Source organism: Crotalus tigris, unplaced genomic scaffold (assembly GCF_016545835.1).
Source record: "Crotalus tigris isolate CLP2741 ecotype Arizona unplaced genomic scaffold, ASM1654583v1 scf7180000017567.3851432, whole genome shotgun sequence".
In the NCBI taxonomy this organism is placed as follows: domain Eukaryota; kingdom Metazoa; phylum Chordata; class Lepidosauria; order Squamata; family Viperidae; genus Crotalus; species Crotalus tigris.
Window position 1 is genome coordinate 793,604 of NW_024096477.1, and position 15,708 is coordinate 809,311.

The 15,708-nt window shown below is 35.9% G+C and overlaps 1 protein-coding gene across 6 annotated transcripts in view; it reads right to left on the reverse strand.

The window, feature by feature from the left end:
• Positions 1-815: 815 nt before the first annotated feature.
• Positions 816-15,708, reverse strand: part of SMOC2 (SPARC related modular calcium binding 2) — a 130,628-nt gene continuing 115,735 nt past the window's right edge. For 3 of the 6 annotated variants that reach the window (XM_039349802.1, XM_039349782.1, XM_039349773.1), the window contains exons 11-13: positions 14,302-14,576; positions 12,287-12,326; positions 4,092-7,903 (exon numbers count right to left, since the gene is read on the reverse strand). In XM_039349802.1, coding sequence (XP_039205736.1) covers positions 7,804-7,903; positions 12,287-12,326; positions 14,302-14,576 — 415 coding nt within the window. In that variant the 3' untranslated portion in view covers positions 4,092-7,803. Of the gene's footprint in view, positions 3,858-4,091; positions 7,904-12,282; positions 12,327-14,301; positions 14,577-15,708 lie in introns of those variants that run through there. The other 3 variants (XR_005557483.1, XM_039349792.1, XM_039349812.1) reach the window with 3 other exon arrangements.

A 15,708-nucleotide genomic window follows, 5' to 3' on the forward strand; every position in this document is an offset into this window, starting at 1 on the left:
AAGTACATGACACAGGAAATACAAAGCCTCAAGTTGGAACAGGAAACAACCTCAAGAACCCCAGAAGGTATAAAAACCCACCACTCCCAGCAACATGTGGTTAGCTTTCCCAGAGCCATCTTTCTGTCTGGCTCTCCTCTTCAATAAACTACAACCTTCTTTCTAAAGCAGTCTCTATTTTGTTTATTCCCAGCTTGGACTGGACTGATGAAGATTTTTCTTTCTACACTGACAAATGTCTTACTTAGTGGAGACATGGTTGCATCTCTAAGACATGAAGTCATTAATGAATTGGTCAGCAATAACAGACATTTGAATCTAGAAGAAGCATGGCCTTAATAATTTGCCATTTAGAGAGGATACATTTTTAGGGATGAACAACAGATGCTATAACACTTTAAATAAGTATATGATTAAGCCTAACTTGACTGTTTTGCAAGACACCTAACAATACCAGAAAACTAAATCCTGGTCTTTATTTTTTCCTGCTCATTATAATGGCAAAATAAAGAAATATTTATATCATTTCTGTACTTTATGACACTAGGGTATGAAACTTGGAAGTGCACTTCTTTTAAGTGAATGCCAAATTTTAGGTCAGCCAAATTTCAGGAAAATTATGAACAAGGAAAATTATACCTGGAATCTTTACATTTTAATTCTAAAACTTTTATGAATGGTTTCTAGCCAGGATTAGATGACGTTTTCAGGTCTAACTGACCTTTCAATCAGAATAAAACAAACAATTAATAAAGATAATTTGTGTGGAAAAGAATTTATTTGAGGCTTGGGTTGATCAGAAAATACTGTAATAATTTTTATTTATTTTTATTTTGAGAACATAGATGAAAATAAGATACAGTGTAGAGAAGCAATAACTTCTTTGTATAACATTGCATACCTGTACATGAGTATACATAACAATGAACGTTCCATCCTTTTGCTATAGATGTTCCTGGCCAATACTAGATTTTAACTGCAGGAGCAAAAATAGATATTTGTACTTGTGATGCTGCAATATTTTTTCCAACTCTTAAATTTCAACAATAAGAATAGTATTATTATATTACTATTATATGAAGCATATAGTAATACAGTAAGCATAAGTATTAATAATTCCACAAGCAATGTATGATGATGATGGTGATGGTGGTGATAATGGGATCTGTATTCTGATGGCTCTAGTGGGAAACTGCAGGGTGTGTGGTCAATGCCTCATAGGGAAAAAGAATGATGTTGGAGAACTATTACAGTATTTCCTTCCTTTGAGAGGAAAGCTGCTCAGAGAGACTGTGGCTCTGGTTGCAGAATGTCCTAGAAGAAATATATTATCTTTGACCTACTATATTTCAGGTTGCAGACCAGGAAATGGCACAAAAAAACCCACATTTGTTTCATTGACTATGCAAGCTGATAACTTACGTTGGGGGCCAAAATGGGGGAATGTTTCCCTCCTGGCCTTCTTGGACCTCTCTGAGGTATTTGATATGATTGACCATGATATCTTCTGGACTGCCTCTATTAAAATTAAAAATGCTGCTTTATAGCAATTCCACACCTTCCCAAGTGATCTCATTTCAAGGGCAGGGGAAAAGAGATAGCTTGTAATTGCTTCATTGTGAGGTACTGGACAACTCTTCTATCTTTCTCTTACTTTTTAAAATATACATGAAGCTTCTAGAGAAAGTCATGTCTTGCTTTGAGTTGATGTATTTTTCAATATGATGATACCCATTGGTACAACTCCACTCCTGGCACTGCTCATAGTGTGGAGTGGAACAGCTTCCACCTAGAGATCTAGATGGTCCCTCTTTGCCAAGATTTAGAAAGACCATAAAAAACAGCTGTTCAAAAGAGATTTTATTGATTACAGCTTACCACTGGGAGATGCCAAGGTTAGTGTTAAACTGGAAACTATAGATTATTGCTGTGCAATTTTATTCCATATTGTATTGTGATTTATTTTGTGTACCAAAAGGATTAAGGAGAGTTGCAATATAAAATAAGTGAATAAATAAACAAGCAGGGGTTTCTTGATTGTATTGGCCTCACCTTAACTAAACATACCCAACTTTAATAACTTATATTGTCTTCATGGCATCCTCAGCTGAGGCAATAGCTGAAGAGTTTAGAGAAGATTTAAAATGGTGTTTTTCCTCCTCTCCTAATATTGGTTTTGGGAGGGCTTTAATCTAGAATGTTTTACAACGATGTGGCTGCTCATGCAGGCAGGAATGGCATCATCCCAAGTTCTGTTGGTCGTTTGTGCCTGCTACAATATGCCTCTCGCCTCTGATCACTGGGAACTTTTGGATTGTTTATCTGTTTTCTAAAATACAATTAGTTGTATCAAAATGGCACTTCTATTTGCAAAAGTGTATGAGATGTAGCAGGGTTGAGAGACTCTTCTTTTATTACATCTTCCCCCTTTAACCCATTATATACCTGGAGGACTTTTGAATCACAGGAAAAAAAAAAACAAATCAGCAAAATATAAACTTCTCTTTCTCTAATGTAAATGTCCCGTGAACAGCACTCTGGACTGACTCAGTATTAAGTTTGTTGCAAATCATTTCCTTTCAGATTCAGAACAAAAGAAAAGAAAAGATGTTTCTTGATTTCATTTATTTTAATATATGTGTTCACTCTGCCAGCAGACAGTACTCATCTAATGGGAGAAGGCTGGTTACAGTTAGACAACTGCAACTTTCATTATCTTTCCCAAAAGTCCAATTCCTTTACTTTAAGTGTTCAAGAACGTAAAATGTGATCTCTAAACACAAAAGATATATGCAACTTCCTCTAATTATCCTTATATTAAAATTTTCCCCAATGTATTTTAAATTATTTTTAATCTTGATAAGAAGGAATGCAAAAGCCACAAAAATGGCAATAACCCCCTTCCCCAATTATTTGTAACATTTTTTCATTAGTGTGTTGATTAAAGAAAGTATTATAACCGCAGGGTAGCAGCTAGACCTAATGTGGATTTATGTAGATTCATTTTTTAAAAAATCTAATTACATTTTGCTCACATCATAAGAAATACAAAGGAAATTCCTCTTTGTTGTGGTTTGGATTTCCTCATCTTGTGTAAATCTGCTCCCAATTTAGAAACACACATTAGGTTCTGCTCTCAAATTTTCATTACATCTTGTTTTCTTCATTGGATTTAGAAAACATTTTTGAATTGACCATGAGGCAAAATGGCTGAAAAAACACAGTCTGTTGGAATATTCTGGATAAAATCAATGCTTTCTTGTAGAAATGTTTATTTGATTTATAATTTTCAATGAATAACTTAAGGAAAAAGGTTGTACTTAGCTTCTGTAAAAAAAAAGGGGGGGGAATATAAATAAAATTGCCAGATGTCTTATACCTTTATGATATAATTAGAATCCAGTGGGGGGGGGTTCTGTGTGTCCCACCACAAGTTGGGAACTGGAAGCAAGAAAATGTGCTTAAAATGGCAAAAAATAATGACAGGCATGATAAAAATTTTATGCACAGTGTGAGGAGAGTTGGTTTCTTTCAAATCACAGAGTTGTCTAATGAAGCTGAGTAAAGAAAATTCAGAAGAGGAAAAAGGAATCTTTTTTCACAGAAAAGATGTTATGGGATTTATTGGTGAACAATATGATAATAGCCAATAGCTCTAATGTGAGATTAAATACTTCTGCCAAAGAAGGCACTACTATTTAATTAGCTCACAATTTTCCTTAGTACCCTCTCTCATCATATCTGTGCAAAGGAGCAAAGGATATCAGACTGACAGAAGCAATGTTGTGACATTGTGATGCAAGTCCTGTTCCTTTTATACGCATGTTGCAACAGATCGTCTCTCAACCTCTTCAGGTCTGAACAAAAGAGAAACCGAAATGTTCAGAAGTTTGAATTATATCAGGAATGGATATAATTCTCTCTCTCTCTCTCTCTCTCTCTCTCTCTCTCTCTCTCTCTCTCTCTCTCTCTCTCTCTCTCTCTCCCTCTCTCTCTCCCTCTCCCTCTCTCCTCTGCCAGAATTAACATTAAGGAAAAGCAGCAATTACTTGTTTCACCACCAAGGAAACAAAGGAAAGATGAACCAAAAGGAAGGAATATAGATGTATTTATTAAATTCTACCAGTTATTAAAGTTTATCAGTGGTTTACAGTACAATTATTAAATCAATGTTAAAATCAGTATAATCAGCAATTAAAGACCTACCTATTTGAAAAAAATGAGTGAGCATCCTCAAATTAATAGAGTTCATTCCAAAAGCTGCAAGGAAAGGATCAACCCTAAATGGTTATGAAATTAATTTGCAAGAACAAAGGATTAACATCCTCAGAAAGTCATAATTGGAAGGAGAAGGGTTATGTGGAACACATTATTTGGACAAATTGGGCTAAGCCATAGTAGCCTTTAAAGGTAAGAAGCACCACTTCATATCTGAAAACAAACTGGAAACTAACATAGGACTTCCAGCACAGGTGAAGTCACTTGAGTTTTTCCAAATAACAACTAGCTAATATTTGGTTGAGTCCCACCAGCTTCTCTACTACTTGTCTAACCACCGAACTTACAGATTTTGTAAAAATGCCTATTGTACAAATAGCTTAGTAGTGCATGGCTGACTGTAATGAGTAATGAAGCAATAATAAGAAAATAGACATTTGTCTTCTCTTGGTTGTTCAGTAAGGCTTCATCTGGTTGTTTACATATTAGGAAATTTAAGAAGATTGTTTTTATTTGAGGAAGGGAGAAGTGCAGGGAATAAAGGGAACAATAAGTCTCTGGACTTGGTAGTCCACGAAGTACCATTGAGTACTGGCTGGCAGTGGTCCAAAAGCAGCATCCATTTCTCTAAGCATTTCTTGGCATTTATTTAGGGAGGCCAGCATCACACAGATCAACAACCCAGAAGGGCTTTTGACAGAGAAAGAAAACTAAGTTGTTCTGTTTGTTGAATGCCTTCCACATATGCTTTTGGTTAAGAAAAATGCAATAAGATATTGGGACAGTGAGTACAGTTTACATCAGTCGTTTACTGTAATCAGTCTAATGTTTCAGGCATCAATGAGGTTAACTTGTTTGCATTTAATGTTGAAGTAATTATTCCCTAATTACATCAATTTGTTTTCTTTTAAAAAAAATTAAGCCAGCGCAATAAACCTTTCACTCTCTACATTGAAGGAATTTTTTTGACACCAGTTTTAATATAAGTTGCTCTAACTGCATAATATCCAAATGTAAATATGTCAGGTGTATTTCTAAATTGCCTTTGTCAAGGAGTAATCAGCATTAATCTGTCTTTCCTGGCAGACTATAAAGAGCCAAACATCTTTGGGAAATGCCGAGTTGAGTCATCTTGCCAGATTTAGATATCTTTAATTTGTTTCCTTTAGCACAAGAAATCTGTTAGCAGTCTTCTTATGTTTTCTTCCTCCTGTTTGCTCATATATTTTAAAACTCATTTAACCTCATTCTGTCTTAGTGATATTTTAATTTCAATGCAGCTCATGCTGACAATCATGGTAAGGATAGAAAAATATTTACAATTGATTGAAATTTCATTCCTGATCAGCTCTGATCACCCAGAACTGCCTAGCCAAAACTTTTGAACCCTTTGGGGCTTGGTAATTGAATTCTAATGTCTTTTTCTTTCCCCGACTCTAATTACAAAACTGCTTTGCTTTTGTTCTTATTTCCATTTGTAGACTGTCTTTTAACTACACAGCTATATACAACTATAGGTACATTTTGAAATGTTGAAATGGATAATTCCTAAAGCAATTTGTGACAAAATAGAGTTATATCTCTGCTTATTCTGTGTTAATCTGTGTGTCTCATATTAATCTAAATTCACACAACCATCTGCAACAAGTGTTACTAGGAACATGTGTGGTGTGGAATTTTACTATTTTTTTCAGTTAATGGAAATCCAGTATTTGTCAATCTCTAATATATATTAAAATTCACAATTGGTTACTTAGATGATTGTATCAAATATTTGCCTATTCCATACATTAGGTCTTGAATCTTTGTTGTTCATTAAAAAAAAACAGGTATAATATTATGTGGAAACAGAATGTGCATCGACTGATCTGTTAAGAATCAAGTAAATATATAAAGTTATATGAGTTGCAGACAATAAAAAACACTTCATAGCACACTATATTTTTAATCTAAAATGTTTAAATTCAAAGTTTAGCATTATAAAAAAGTATCAAATTCTAAGTGAGAAAAGTTTTTTTTTTAAAAAAAACATAAACATTCCTATGCATATGGTTATCTCCTTATGCCCAAACGTCTGGATAAAAACTCATTTTATATTGCTCAAATTGAATCTGAATAAAGTCATCCAGTCACACATTATTAGGCAATTTTAAATGCAAATATAAATACAATATAGAGACAAAATGAGAACACAATCACCAAAAGCTATTCTACATATTATCTAGCAAACTTCTGTTAATGAATTGAAAAGAATATTGGTCACTTTTAACAATCACAGCTACCCTATTTACTTTCTTAATACCGTATATACAATCAGTTATTTTATCCATTTGGTCTCTTTGGCTAAAACCTCTCCAAAATTGAAAAGGTAAAGTTTTTAAAAAGATTCTTTGTTCTTTTGGTATGAAGGACACATCTACACATTCTTGTTCCTTTAAGGTATTCTAGAAATGAACTGAAATATCCTACCTCCAACAGATCGGAAGGAAAGGTATGAAAACTTGTAAGATCATCTCCCAGGTGGCAAGAAAAATACCCCAAGGGAGAGCTTGGCCTAATTTCATCTCCTTACCGTAACTGTACATAATTTGTCCAAGTTATAGGTTTTAACTTCATAAGACTTGGGGCTCCTAAGTTGCGTATCTTAGCCTGTCTCTTTGTAAGAAGCAGCGATGACAGACAAGCCTGTTTTACTTACTTACTTACTCCTTACAATTACACTGACAGTGCTAAACAAATGTGTCCTTTTACTGCTATTCTGTGGCTTAACAGAATCAGCTCCCAGTGACAGAATGAACTTTCTTTCCCTTTACTGGCTGACTTCAACTCCCAGAATTCCTCAGCCAACATGCCCAGCTGAGGGATTCTGGGAGTTGAAGTCAATGAGTCATCAAAGGGCTGAGTTGGAAGACCCCTGGATTAAACCATCCCAAAACAAAATGATAGAAACTAAAATAAACATATACTCCTGCCCTCTAGAAATTATAGGAAATAGAAGAAGACAAAATTATGTTTTTTTTTTTTTACAAACTAGTGTGATTGCAGTCTAGCTGTACAACTGTATCTTTAAGAAAAGGTATTCATCTTTTCAATAAAAACACCCTACACATTTCTTAAAATCTCTGTTCTTAGATAAGGTGCATAAATCACCAACACTTTTTAATCTTTTCTGTGGCTTTAAAAACATGCAACCTCAAGCATAGATTATGCAACTTCGTGACTCAGTAGACTTCAGATCAAGCTGGTTCAATAATATTAACGGTTACATAAAAATAAGCAATTCTATTGAAAATGTGTATGTGTGTATGTGTATAAAGGTATGTATGCGCACACAAACACATATACATACTATAAGGCTAGCTTCTACAAGACAGAACATTATTCTTTTCAGAACAGATTAAATGCAAACTTTTACATCTCCAAGACATATAGATTTCAGACAACAAAAAAAGACACATACATTGTATGTGGTAATTGTTTAAAATAAGCTGTTACTACATTTTCACAGATTTTTTTTTAAAAATGTCTGTTTAAATATCTCATTTCTACAAAGTGAATTTACATTTAAAGTACAAAGTGCAAATACTATGGTTGCTCTTTATTGACCTTTGGTGAGGGAGTCTCCCACATGTCCGGGAGATTTGCCTTGGATAGGAAGTGTTCAGCCTTGCTTCTTTGAGGATGGCTGTCAATAAAAATGTGAAAAATAGTATTTCATGTGTATGCTACTATAGTATACATGGTGATATTAAACTAAGGAAGAACAGTTTTAGTAATATTTTGAGACAAATATATTGCAATTAGAATAGAATATTCCATAGTGCTAAATGTATCACAAAAGGATCTTGCAATGATCAAAGGTTTGCACTGCAAACAATTACCTCTTTTTATCCTTTGTTTCAACAGCAAGCAATAAAGTTCTGAAGAGAATAGATTTGCCTCTAGCTACTGTCATAATTGATAGAAAATAAATCTGATGGGTGTGGAAAAACAGCTTTGTTCTGAAGCTCTCCAGATTCCTCTCTCTCTCTCTCTCTTTCTTTCTTTTCCTTCCTTCCTTCCTTCCTTCCTTCCTTCCTTCCTTCCTTCCTTCCTTCCTCCCTCCCTCCCTCCCTCTCTCTCTCTCTCTCTCTCTCTCTCTCTCTCTCCCTCCCTCTCCCTTCCTCTGTGATTGATTCTTTTTGATTACATCTGCTGAGCCACTCAGGTCTGGCAGAGAAGGCATGCTGTAAGTCTCATCTGCCAGGGAATTACATTTGGAGGGTTGCAGGAGGTGGGTCTTCTCTACTGCAGCATCCATCTTGTGGAATCCCCTTCCCCTTCCCAGAAGTGAAATTAGCTCCGCCCCTCCCAACATTCTGCAAGTCCCTCAAAACCTGGCTAAGGTATCTGACTGGTGGGGGGGGGGGCAGGGGACTGCAGAAACTTTGCAATGGCTTCATTACTGTGGTTAATATCATCCTCTTTTGTTTTTGTGCTTTTTAATAATTATTTTTAATAACATCAATACACTTTTACAGGTTTATTTACTTTTTTCCACAATGTACATATATTTTTCTGCATTTTTAAAAATTAAATATTGCATACTGCCCGGAGTTGTTTTCCTATGTCATGGGCAGCTGTACAAATATGATAAACAAATCAAAGTAAGATTTGATTTTTAATATAGAAATGAATATAAAAATCAAACCAGAGACTTTTCTTTTAGGTTTTATGGACAAGGAGCTTAAAAAAAAAATCTGAAACTTTGTTGTTGTACACGTTGACTGCTCTGTGTGCAAAAATGGAAAGATACATTAATTCCCACAATGGAAGGGTAGCTGGAAAAATTGATGTTGCTAGAGACATGGCCAGATTAACTGCTTTAATCAAAGAAAAGAATGCATCCAATTTTTGTTTCTACTTGGAAACTGCTTCTAGATTTTGTGTTTGAGACAGAAAAAAATGAAACTAACTTTGGGATTTACCAAATAGAAATGTTTGTTGTTACAGAAATAGCTAGTATATACTAAGTAAGCAAAGTAAAAAGTTGAGGTTGCAATATTGCTTTTAATCTATTGTGCTAAAAAGAGTTGGAAGTTAATGTTTCTTTTCTCTTCACCTCATACTTCCCTCTTCTCCTTTTCCCTCTTCCTCACTTTTCTACTACCTTTATTTTTTACTTGTGGTTTATAGTTTGATAAGCTTAATTAAAATCATATTTAAAAATAAATATGGTAAATAACTACATAAATAAATTTCCTTCCATAAGAACAAACTCCATCTATAAATGTAATTTTCACCTCATACCTGGGGCTGAAATCAGACTGCCATATATCCTCTAGAGACCTTTGCAACCCCCATATAGACCTCTATAATTGCAACTCTATTTAACTTTCTCAAGATCTAGGCTAGGCCTCTTAAGAAGTAAGGAAACCAGTGCTTCTTTCAGAACTCCTGGAACCTCTCCTTCATTTTTGATTACTGCCTGGATTCAACTCTTAATTCTTTTATGGATGCTTTAATCAGCTAAGTGAGTGAGACTGCACATGTAGTTGAGCTAAGATCACTTCCCTGAGATTCACAGGTTTACAGAGTTTACAGAGAACATAATAAGACATCACCTTTGCAATCTCAGCAGATTGCACCTATCAAAGCAAATGCAAGTGATATTATCCACGAAATGTTCAAACAGGTTACTGCAAGTTATATCAATTGGTTATTGTAGCCTATATTTTCCTAAGAAAGTTTGAGCCACATTAACAATACAGTTGGCTGACATTCCACAGATGCATAAATAGGGTCGTGGAAAGAGTTGTGAAGCTTATAGATCTAATAAATGCTTCCCGGTTGCAAGAATAGGCTTGAATCAGAATTGTCCCTATTTTGGCCACCCCAATTTTTCATTTTCTAATAGGGTTGCTTCAGGTTTCTCTTCGTCTATTTCATTTCCCAAAGTTAGGTGGCCAGGTAAAGACTCTGCATTCAGGAGAAGCTCAGAAAAGTCCAGTGGAGTCTTTCATATTTTCTGAGCTTGGTTGTTGCTTGCAGACATTTCATTATCTGGCTAGGTCATGTCATCATTTCTCTTTTATTGGTATCAGAAAAAAGAACCTGTCCAGCAACCTGGCCATATTTGTATTTCAGAATAATATGGTATCCATCAGGATTAGGCTTTAACTTTTGAGAAAATCATGTGCTCTCTGAAATCAGCCCCTCTCCCTGCACAGTCTCTGGCTCTGGTTAATCACAAGAAAGAGTTTGTTGGTAACATCATCTGGAACTAAATCATATAACATAAACTTCAAGTTAAAGGCGAGATCTTATGTGTGTTGTGCTGTTAGATTTTTTTTGCAGATAAACCTGATGTTCAAAAGTAACCTAAATCCAAGGTGTTCAGTAATCTGGATATCTGGCTCATGGCTCGAGAGGGGGCCCTGGATCAGAGAGTGCACTAATTTTCTCTCTTCCCATGAACCAGTTCATGGCAACATTTCCTGCCATACTTCCTCTGGCTTAGCCTTATTCTTATCTTCTCCTTTTCTGATCCACTTAGTAACCTAGCTTCTGGCCAATCAACCAAGGGCCAGCTAAAAATGATCTTATTGATGTCCAATTACAACAGAGCAGAATAATCTCATCTAATAGCTATTCACTATCAAATCATGCATGCAAACTCCATCTTCTAATAACAAAAAGTTGGCCCTCTTCAGCTTCCCATAGATCTAACTTCAGATGCACTGGTTCTGATTCTTTGGAATCAGAGGAAACAGGGAGAAACCCACTTTCACTGTCTTCTTACTCCAGGGCAGGGGCCCTCATCTGTTTTCCAACTCTTCTTCAGGGAACAGATAATTCTATCCTGAAGTCTTCAGCATTTTCCCTTCATAGTTCTATATTTGTGTGGATGAGAAGATGAGACCTATTTCTTTCTCAGAGGTCAGACTATAGTAAAAATAAGGCCGTTCAGATCTCCTGTATCACACCACTTCACAATAGCAGCCACGATACCTCAGGTACAAATGTTTTCCCCTGTCACATTATAGAGAAAAGAAAAATGTCTTTCTCTGTTCAATTATATTTTAGCCTAGTCCTTTTTCATAAATGCTAGTTTACCGAATGAAGGCCATTCAAAACTATGACTTCTCACCCGCAGTCTGAAAGCATTTTAGACCACAACACTATCACTCCAATTTACCACTTCACTGTTCATAATGTGTGTATTGAGTCTTAGATCATTTATGGCCCATTCCCTAATGGAAACAGAGCTGATTGTTGTCTTTAAGGTAAGTAGTTCCTTTTTAAATGTTTTTTTTTTTTTTTTTTTTGGTGAGGCAGATTCAATTCTAGAGCCTTCCTTTCAAGCCAGGGCTCTCCTAATGAAAGCCCCTTTTGGCATCTGTGAGGACCCTTTATGGCCTCCCATTGCTGTAGCAGTTAACTGCCAACAGATGGTTTGTACAGCTAGGGCCATTTCAAGGCTATCACTTCACAAGGCGAGCTTTTAAAATAATTGCAAATGAGTCAGCAGAAATATTGGATCAAATAATTCTTTAAGAAAAAGAGAGAAAAGATAGCACTATTGCACTATATCCTTTACATGTTATTAGATGACTGGAAAGCTGGAGGAGGCCAGAGGGGAGAAAAATAAAGCCAACTTTGGATTTGAATGAAGAGTAAGTCACATGCGCATAGCCACAACAATTACATAATCAAAATAAATGGTTGGAGCAGTTCTAAGAGTCAGGGTTTCCAGGCCATCTTGCTCAAAATGTAAGAGATATTTAGGGAATTAAATCACTGAGTGATGTAGAAAAGAGGGAATTGGACTCTGTGAGATTCTTCCAAAGGTGTAAAAAAAACCTTCACTAAATTCTCACTAGCTTAGAGAGGATAAATGCCAACAAAGTGGCGGAAAATGAGAAGCATATAACCTGGTAGCTAGTTTCTCTCCTTGCAGAGATGGCTTTGGTAGCTACTTCGTGAATGCTTTCACACTTCAGTGTGGTTGCCCAACCAGGCAAATTCCAAATGCTATCAAGAGAATGGAAAAGTTATTTTCTCCCTCCCCCCTCCTATATTTACCTGCCTGTTAGAAGGAGTACTTTCAGCATGTCTTCTGGGAATTGCTGAGGAGCAAAAGAGACGGGAAGTTATTTGAGAGTAAGCAGGATTCTATGCAACAATTTAAACAGACTTTAAATCTTTTAGATATTCATTTCAGTTATTCCTTAGCAACAGAACTAGATGCTATAAATCTGATGGTCTTGCTTCGCTTGTGGCTCCTGATCATAGAGCAATTCTTCCACTTAGCCACCAAAACCTCAGGCTGAAATTAGACTGGAGATTCAGCTAGCCCAATTACAGTATTTACAGCCAGGCAAGAGTAGAGAGGCTAGAATGGTTTATCTGCACAATAATGAACTGTGGAGGGATTGTGCTTATTCACTTTATAATTTTTAAATTAAAATGCATCAGGGTGCTCCCATTTCCAAGAGTAAAAACCATGATGCATAATTTGTAGGACTGTATATATTTACCTATATTAATCTATATTTCAATTTGCCAACATTTCCATATAAAAATTACACTCACTCACTCACATATGAACATAAGATTTGGAAGGACTTCTCTGTAATGAAGTAGCTTTCAGTAATTCCAAACACATTCTTTTTCCAGTTGTGCCTTTGCATATTTGCACAAAGATTTCTAAGTTAAGACAAATTAATGATCAACAAGCAATAGATCCGTCTATCATTCAGGAAATGGAGGGGAATAATCTTTTTTCCCAACCCCATCTCTTCTGCTACTAAGATGTACCCCAAAAGATGAAGCATGAAAGAAACCTCAGGCGCTATCAAAAGAATCTGATTTTCTAATCCCATCTCTATGTCTACTTTTTTCTGCTTTCTGCAGTTCTCCAGCTGTCCCTCTCCCTTGTGTTCTGAAGTCAGGGCTGTGGTAGCTGGACTTAAAAAAAAAAAAAAATCCTAAGCAACCAATCAATGTAAGCATAAGGTCAGAGTCCCCTGCATCTCCTTGCATGCACATGTATTTATGTGTATACACACACATACATATTTGCAAAAAAGACATACTCTCAGAAATTATGCTAAGCCTCAATTCTTTTCTGCTTTCAGGAAAAACATTCCACTTCATTCACATTTTTTGTAAGCTATATTAATAACAATTCAGGAAGGTCTCTAAGGTAAGGTAAAAAAAAATCAAGATGGTGGTCATGGCAATGTGATTGAAGCTTTGTTTATTTTGTATATGTATTATAATAATTTTATCCGCTTTATGGAATTCTAAAGGTTTCTATTTCTTTTGATGAATAACTAACAGTTAAATTTCATGACACATCTTTAACTTTTAGTAAGGTACTTTCTCCCAGGCTGAATAGTGTCTAATAGGAATAGCATATTTTGTACATGCTCTTTTTCTGAATGCCAGATGACATTTCTTGCCAGAACATTCTGCTTTAAACTTTTGCTCATTTCCAAAATTTATTTTGCTTTTTATTGTTTTAATGTCTGTCTTTAAGTGTCTGTCTTCTTCAAGTGTTGTGATGATAAATGCCATTTTATATGCAGTTCAAAAAGCACAATTCACACTTGAGAGTAAGCTATTAGCTAGGCTGGGAGGGGACATCCTTTTGCAGAAACACAACAATGTTTAACCTTTTTTGCAAGTTACTGGAAAGATTCCCAAACAATTCAGTAAGAACTGAGCTGATTATTGAAAGTGGGAATAACAGCTGGGGATGACATGGGGGCAAAATAGAGGCAGTACCAGGGTGTCATCCCTCAAAAGAGCTGAATAGTTTTCAGGCCTTGCTAACAACCATCCTAAATCTGGGCTACAAATAACTCTTTAAGGAATAGACGAAAGCAAACTCCACATTGATGTTGCCTACTCATCTTATTCAGTAGCAGTTAAATCATTGTTTTTCAACTCTGCAAAGTGTGATTTCAATTCACTGACTAGGGAATTCTGGCTGGGTAGGGAATTCTGGGAGTTGAACTCCAAACATCTTAAAGTTGCCAAAATTAAAAAACAACATTGAGCTACACAGTTCAAGAGCTAGAAAGAAATTCTACTTACCATGGCGTTTCTTTGTGTCTGCTTTATTGTCTTCTTTTGTTACACCTAGACAACCCATTAGTTCTGGAACTGTCAAAGATTTGTCATTGTTCACATCACAGTATTCCACAAACTTTTTCACACATTTTTTGGGCTTGGATTTTTTCCTCAGGAATTTCTTAAAAGGTTTGATTTCTTTTTTGCCAATGTCGCCACTGGCATTTTTATCTAGTTGCTTAAAATACCAATGAACAACTCTTTCCTCCAGAGTATGGTTTGGATCTGGTTCTGAAAGCCTACAAAAGAAGGAGTTCATTAATTGGTTAAATGATGGAAAGTGAATAGTAACATTTTGGAAAGTAGAATTAAGGACAAAACTGAATTTTGTATTTTAATTCAGTTCAATTAATAACTGTGTGCATGCACATATGTGTGTGCCTTCAGGTCAGGGTTGACTCCTGGTGACTGCCTAGACAAGTTCCTGCACTTTTCTTGGCACAGTTTTGGGGAAGTGATTTGTCATTTTTTTCGATAAAATAGATCACAACCTACTTCTTGGTAAGCTAGAAAAAAGTGGGATAGACAGATCACCACCAGATGGATTTGTAACTGGCTGGCAAACCGTACTTAATGAGTAGTCCTTAATGGTTTTGCATCTATACAGAGGGAAGTAAGCAGTGCGGTACCAGAAGGTTCCGTCTTAAGCCCAGTATTCTTCAATATCTTCATAAACAAGAGATGAGGGAATAGAAGGGAAACTCATCAGATTTGCAGATGATACTAAGCTGGCAGGAATAGCCAACACCCTAAATGATAAGCTCAATATCCAGATGGATCTTGACAGACTTGAATACTGGGCCCTATCAAACAAAATGAAATTCAACATAGAGAAAACTAAAGTCTTACACTAAGGCACGAAAAACCAAAAGTACATGTACAGATTAGATGAAACCTGGCTTAATAGCAGTAGCTATGAGATGGATATTAGACTCCTATTGGACAATCAATTAAATATGAGCCAGCAGTGTGCAGCAGCAGCCAAAAAAGCCAATGCAATTCTATGTTGCATTAACAGAGGGATTGAACCAAGACCACATGAAGTATTAATACTGCTCTATAAAGCCTTAGTAGGGCCACACCTAAAATACTGCATCCAGTTTTGATCACCACACTATAAAAAGATGTTGAAACTCTAGAGAGATTGCAGAGAAGAACAACTAAGGTGATTAGGGGCCTGGAGGCTAAAACATATGAAGAACGGTTGCAAGAACTGGGCATGGCTAGTCTAGTCAAGAGAAGGACCAGGGGAGACATGATAGCAGTGTTCCAATATTTGAGGGGCTGTCACAGAGTAGAAGGGGACAACCTATTTTCCAAAGCACCAAAAGCCAGACAAGGAACAATGGATGGAAACTGATCAAAGAGAGA